General features: G+C 36.2%; 1 protein-coding gene across 1 annotated transcript in view; it reads left to right on the top strand.

The window, feature by feature from the left end:
* The window catches only part of LOC119837819, a 25648-nt gene that overhangs the window by 11482 nt on the left and 6393 nt on the right, over positions 1 to 7773 (top strand). The window contains exons 2-3 of the mRNA XM_038363590.1: positions 4775 to 5183; positions 5727 to 5894. Coding sequence (XP_038219518.1) covers positions 4958 to 5183; positions 5727 to 5894 — 394 coding nt within the window. The 5' untranslated portion in view covers positions 4775 to 4957. The remainder of the gene's footprint in view (positions 1 to 4774; positions 5184 to 5726; positions 5895 to 7773) is intronic.

Genomic DNA, 7773 nt, shown 5'->3' with positions numbered 1-7773 from the left:
ATAAAAAAAAAAAAAATAAATAAATAAAAATAAAATAAAAAAATAACAATAATAATAATAAATAAATAAATAAATAAAAAATAATAAAACAAAAAAAATTATTATTATAAAAAAAAAAAATATAATAATAATAATAAAAATAAAAATAGATAAAAATAAGAAAAAGTAAACAAACTTTATTTAGGAACTAAGCTTATGTACTAACAAAATTATCAGTATTTTACTAACTTAATCTAATCAAATTTTTTATTTTTTGTATCTTGGTTTTTTTTTCATTCTGTAAGAAATAAAAGGCTTTTTATTTTTTATATTCATAATATAATACAAGGTAAGATAACGTCTCACGTATTCTGCTAGGTGTTTAACATTTAAATATGCACATACATAAAACAAACGCCACATTGTTGATGCGAGAACTTTCCTTTTACTTTTCAATGCTATCGCTATTCTTATTATATTCGTAAGGCTGAGTCGAATTATTTAATGTATTTTATTACAAGATAAAGAGTTCGTACAAGCGAAAGCATATTATGTCCCGTTTGTTTGTTTGAGCGCGCAAATCTCAGGAACTACCGTATCGATTCCATAATTTTTTACATACGTGATTCTGGAGTGTTATTGTCTATATAATATACCACGGGCGATTCCGGGGCGGCCCGTTAGTACTAGATCGTTTAATTAAGATCCTAGCTCTATTATGAAATTTTAGTATGACGTATAATCAGGTTATATTCAAGCAGTAGGCAGTATAGACTTGAATAGCAGGATCTTATTAAATACTAGCTGCGCTACTAGGAATATCGGGATAAAAAATAGATGTTGGCCGATTCTCAGACCTACGCAATATGCTTACCAAATTTCAGAGGAATCGGTCAAGCCGTTTCGGAGGAGTATGGCAACGAAAACTGTGACACGAGAATTTTATATATTAGATGACTTGTAGATGCGGACGTATATAATTTATCTAACTACATCGGAGAGCAATTTCATCCCAATTCGGGTAATTATTTCTGCGTGATTGAATAAAGAACGTTCAATCAAACGGACAAACTCGGTGACTTTCACCGTAGTAATATTGGGATGGTGTGCGAATGGATGAATTAAATACGAGTATTTTAATGTATACTCACATCATTTTTAATCGAAGAGTTTGTTTATTTCAATTCGCCAATCACAGGAGCTACTGGTCCGATTTCAAAATTTATTTCAGTTTAAGATAGTTCATATTATCGAGGAAGGCTATCACTCGAAAGAGCAAACACTACTGAACCGATTGCAATGAAAGTTGGGACGTAGATAGCTGGACAACTGGAATATCATATAAACAACTTTTATCCTGATTTTCCTACGGGATCTGATATCCCGTAAGTCTGCACTTACGCGGGTGAAACCACGAGGCGCAGCTAGTTTTCAACAAAATTCGCGCCAGTCTAGCAAAACGTTACACGATGGGAAGAATAATGACTTATCTGATATTGAAATTATAGCATTCGGAACTATTATATTTCGAAGTCTTAAACCTAATAGACTTGAGTAGGTATTCTGTGGAGCTAAATCAAATAGGTAACGTTATATGTCTCGTCGATTAGCTGCGTAGTTCTCGCTGCGTAATCTTTTCGTCCCTCGTGAGTGTGAATATTTTTGTTGACAAATATATAACTTAAAAGAGAATAAGATCGTACAGAGAATCAGATTTAAATATTATTCTCTGTACGCGGAATGTCCCACATGTGATGTGCCTACTCTGCTTAACGGAATTTGTAGTTTTGCATAGGCTGAACCACCTTTTATAATTTATATATAGCTAGCGGTCCGCCCCGGCTCCGTCCGTGGTACGTATATATAGCCTATAGCCTTCTTCAATAAATAGGCTATGAAACGCTTAAAGATTTTTTCAAATCTGACTAGTTACTGAGATTAGTGCGTTCAAACAATTGAACTAACTCTTCAACTTTATAATATTAGTATAGATTTGTATATAACAAATGGATTAGCTTATATTTATTTCAATGTCTTTTTAATCTAATATCCCTGAGCTAATTAAAAAATCTACAGATGCAAAATGGTAACGTTATTATGACGATGGAAGCCGCGGTTTTAACACTAGCGGGTGATTTATAAGGGACTGTATGGTAAATAGTATAATTCGGCAGTCGACAGGTGGTCAGCGGTGCTCACCCTACGTGACGCTGGGCTCTCCCCACTGACGTGTGGTCTTGCTCCGTTTTGTGTACGCACATAGGTGATTATTTCTAGATGGTTCGATGGTGACGTTTCATATTGTTGTGGTTGCTGTAGATTTGTAGCGCGATTGGTGAACATTTGCTGACTTATCGTTTACCTTGTGACTTAGGTACGTATGTTGTATTCGGTATGCATTTTGACTCGTATAGTCAATATCGTTTGTAATTCAATTTAAGAATTCGACGTATGTTTCAGTTCGTTTCACAGTAAACTGTGATAGGTACAGTTTTTTAGTGGAATCGGTTTTATTTGAACGAGTGATACAGGATTGTATAAAAGGCCAGTAAGTAAAAAAAAAATTTAGTTTGTGAAATAAGTTTGAATAATTACTTATGACTGTTAATAAAAACATGAATGTCAGTTGTGTCTGTTCAGATGATTATTATAGATGAACAAAAATAATAAATTGCGTAATAAAAAGGTAGTCTATATATAGAAGCAGCGCTCAAATTACGTTTTAAATACTTCCGGTGTGTGAGAACTAGTGTTTATTTTTAAACAGAGTCGTACATTTTTCCCGTTTGACAGGCTTTAGATAATTAACTGATACATTATTTTAGGCATATGCTATAGGTACATCACTTATCGCTATCCGCTATATATATTGTATAATGCATGTACATATTTATTATATGTAGTATTTATCTCAGTCCAATCACTCACGGAAAATATAAAAAACAAACTAAAACAAAACACGCTCTATTGAAGCAATCAACAATTTTTTTTTCAGTTGCTATTATAACAATTATAACGATTCAGCGATCCTTGATAAGTGTATAAAGTTATGCGTGAAAATTGTAATCTGTCAGCTGTCTGTTTAAATGGGTGAAAATCGAATCTAAATAGGATTCGGATACATACAAGCATAGTTTGATTTGTGCAATCCGTAAAATTAACGAATTACACGATAAAATAGATATGTTTTCTTGTGCTTTGAGTGAGTTTTCAAAGGTACTCTTTGCTATTGTTATAAATAAGCTATGATAAGCAAAGTTTTGTTTTATTTATATATATGAAATAGTTTTCTATTATATGAAATAGTTTTTTAGTTTTATTTTCCTTTTTTGTAAAAGAACTCTGTCGAATTTTGATAATATCCTGTAATGGTAGTAAGTTCTATTTGGTGTGAATAAATAAATAAAAAATAAATAAATATAAACAAGCGTACAGGTGAAGCTTATAATAGCGTGTTAAACAAAGCACGTGCCTACACACAACTCATACAAAAATCAATCCCCGTAGGTTCTACACAACCAGTTACCAGCATAACCCATTTCACCACTGACCAGATTCGATAACAATGCTCAAATCGGAACACTACTCACGTACACAACACGAAACGCTAAATAAAACGTGAACCGGTGAAATCAGCTGTGATGAAACAAGACAGCCTAGATCGGCAGATACGAGACAGCTAGACCGGTCGGTCTTCCGACGCGAGGAATGCTGGGCGCCGGCTGTAGGCGAGTTGCGAGGTGCGACCCATTGATGGAAGTAGGCTGATTTATTGGTACCTACAGCATGGAGTATGGACGATGTCATAATTGATATTAGTTGCTTTATTTTTTGTGTACTGACTTCAAAAAACAGACAATATAGAGTTTAAAAAATAAATTTAAATTGCTTTAGGGGAATTAATACTGACCAAAATGAATTAAAGTTACATATTCGCATAACGTTACTGAAGCAGGTAACTACGGCAACCTAAAAACCAGCATCAAAGTCCGTTGCGTAGTTTTAAAGATCTAAGCATACGTTGGGACATCAGACAACCAGCGATTACACTAGTGTGTATTTCAATTTGTTCCCTATTGCAATGAATGTTACCTGTTTGACTTTATTCCAAATTTATCAAGTAAATGCGAAAACGTAACACACAAACGGACAGTGCTTTCGCCATTTTTGTAATAACAGCTTGTTTTTACTGTATATACATCTGCTACATAATATATGTTGTAGTTTTTGACTTGTACCGTTCGATAAATGCTTTACAAATATTAATTTTATTGATGCATCTCATCTCACTCGTAAAGGACAATTCTGTCGTAATAATTGTATTCGTGATTATTTCTATGTAAGTTTAAAAGGTCACTTATAACTTATTCCAATGTGCAGTTGCATGCTTCGCCAAGATGACGAAGGGAATTGTTTCTATTTAAACTGTATATAAGTTCTAGAAATAAAACTGACAATACGATAAACGCTAATGGAAAAAAGTTTAGACAAATCCTATTAAAAATTGTATTTAATAACAATGTAACAATATTATAACCGTACTTAACACATCGTAAAGAATTTTATTAGCATTTTAGCATATTCTTAAAACAATAACTATTATAAATACACGGCAAAGTATCATTTTTATGATTTTTTTTTCTACACCAACTTCGTGATAAGCGAGTAACTAAAGGAGGAAACTTTCTCCATGCGCTAGCAAGCCGCAAGTTCAAACCGTTTAAACGCGTTCTCGAGCGGTTCGCATCGATTTACATATCACGAGACTTGACACATGACATTCGCATTGTTCCAGATTTTCCATCAATCTCACCGTGGGAGATTATAGGAAAGCTCTGTTATGACAGACAATGGCGGTTCTGCTGTCTCCCACGCTCGATTAATAGAAAACGCGATCGAGGCGCGCGAGGACAAGTGACGTAACGCCATCTAGCGGTTGCCGCGTGTACTAACACAAGGGGGTCGGAGTCTGGGCATCATGAAGCTCAACCTGTTCAAGCGGTCGATGATATTCGCGACGTTCTTCGGCTCGTGCTTGTGTATAGCGCTGATCGTCGCGTCGCTGGGCACGCAGCACTGGGTGGACGCGACGGCGAGGCGGCTCTCGAATCCAACAGAGTCGATGGGCAGAATCAGTTTCGGCCTGTTCGAGGGCCACAAGGAGTTGAATTTCGGATACAGGTCGCGGAACGTCGATTTCAGTAGTGAGTATTTTTGTTTTATTAACATAATTCTATCTTACCAATAGGTTATATGTTATCAAAAATTTAACAAACTTCACTGCTGATCCAGAAACTTTTTTAATTCAGCGATGCGGCTATGACACGCTCAGCATGGCTCCCGCACCGGCGGCAATCTTGCCGTACCGCTTTTGAATAGAAATGGGTTACTCAGAAATTATGAAGAAGCAAGCAGGTTTTAAAAGAATTTTCAGGGAAAACTCTTTTATAACCTGCCATGAACTGTAATGAATACTATTGTGTAATATAGCTGAGTAATTTTAATTACGTTAGTTTCACTCAATTATATACAATTTATTATACTAGCTTTCCGTCCAGTGGCATTGCGTAATTAATGGAAAAAAAGACTGGCCCTTTGTTTCTAATTAATCTATTTGTTCAACCAAATCGGTTCAGTGGTTAAGGCGTGAAGACAGACAAACTAACAAAGTTATACGCATTTAAAATATTAGTGTATTTTAATTATCTGTCTATCCCACATTGCGCGTGGCTGGACTTGACCCGCAGTAAAGTCGGGCAACCACCCCGCACGGCGCTGGGCGTGGTGCGGCACGGCGGCGCAGCTCGCGGTCGCGCTGGCGGCGAGCGGCGGCGCGTGCGCGCTCGCCGCGCTCGGCTCGGCCGCACGGGCGCGCTGCTCGCCGAAGCCGCTGCTCATATGTAACTGCGCTACCGGTGAGTGGGACTCAGACGCGCATACACACACACACACACACACACACACAGAGAGACACACACACACACACACTCGTACTGAAACCATAGATATCTAAACACTCAAACTCGTACTCATACTCAAAATTGCGATGGTGACAGCGTGCTCGCCGAAGCGAGTGAGGCTCTGTACACTTGCACAAGCACACACTTATTCGCTAACATACACACATACATACTCTTACTCGTACTCAAACTGACACTCTTACTTAAAATTGCGGCGAGCGGAGCCTACATGCTTATTTGTAAGATTGATTTATTCAACTAGACATATTTTAGAGTCGTCAAAATACATAATTTAGTTTCCCCATGTTGTAAATGATGCTACATATCCTATAGCTATATTCAATACAAAAATAATTTTCAATTCGAACCAGTATATACCATGTATATTACCGCATTCATACAAACAAACTCGTCAGCATTCTATTATAAGTATAGATAACGCGTTATGCGTTCAAATGAAACTGTATAAATTCATGAATTATATTCCATAGAAAGTGTAGCGACCTTCCCACGGATCGGCGACTATTACGTGCTTTCATTTTACACTAATTAATTATCTCAAGCGGCTATTATAATGTCATAGTTTCATTTAGCGGCTTGAAGCGTTTGTGTTTACGTAATTGTTATTTTTACTTATTTTCACGAGAATTTCTCATATTTGGAATAGGAAGTGAAACCTGGTTCAAAGGGTCATATAATACAAATTTCGCCCCGCGGTTTCACCTGCGTAATTTCGTATCCCCTAGGGAAATAAAATATGGGAAAAAAAGTTGCCTATATGTTATTCCAGTTGTCCAGCTATCTACGTACCAAATTTCATTGCAATCGGTTCCGTAGTTTTTACGTGAAAGAGCGACTAACACACACACATCCTTACAAACTTTCGCATTTATAATATTAGTAGGATTCATTTTTAAACGTATCGACGTTATGTTGGTGATCGTACTAAGAATAGATTATGTAGTTAGATATGTAGTACCATATATAAATATAAATTAGACTGAATATTTGTATCGGATCCACAACACACGCACGGAATCTACCTACAACAGAATTGCCCATTCTTTTGTTTTAATTTTTAGTTTTATAGCATTGAAATGCTTTATAAATGAGAAATTTTGAAAGAATAGAAAAAATTTGATCACGAGGCAGGATGGGATGCCCCTTAGGCACATGAAACCGAAAGGGTAGAAGAAATTCGATTACTGTGGCAGGGTTAGGCAAGAAACGCAGGTTCGAATCCTGCCTCGTGATCAATTTTTTTCTATTCTTTCAAAATTTCTCAGAATTGCCCATTGCCAAGGATTATAGTATAGTGTCCGGTCAAATAATATGTACATGTTTTGTTATTTGCTAATTGACCATTGTTTTCAATCTAGTATTTCCGGACTAAAGAATGTCACTAAAGAAACACATAAGTGTTCTTATGTTTTATTAAATTGAATATTTTTTCAAATGACGTCAAAGTCTCTATTTCTTGTTTGATGACACATTAAAAATAGCGAAACGGAAATTTTATTCTATTTTGCACACATATTTATTTCAGTATTCTCAAAATGATATTTATTAACCTAAAAAATAGACTATAACGAGCAACATTGAACTGTCTGTCAAGTCTACGGGCTTTTGTCGGATTTAATATAGAAACTCAATGTGGTGTTGGTGACGTTGGGCTGCAGATTGGTCACGAGTATCTCGCCCAGCTCGCGGCCGAAAGCCTCGGTGTAGAACCGTCTGGTGTGCAGTTGGTAGTACTGGCATACCATTTCGAAGAAGTCCATCAGGTGGCCGTAGTCTGGAAATGATATAATAAAGTAAAATGCCCTCCTTTTTT

Source organism: Zerene cesonia, chromosome 29 (assembly GCF_012273895.1).
Source record: "Zerene cesonia ecotype Mississippi chromosome 29, Zerene_cesonia_1.1, whole genome shotgun sequence".
Classification (NCBI taxonomy): domain Eukaryota; kingdom Metazoa; phylum Arthropoda; class Insecta; order Lepidoptera; family Pieridae; genus Zerene; species Zerene cesonia.
This window is presented reverse-complemented; position numbering and strand designations above follow the sequence as displayed.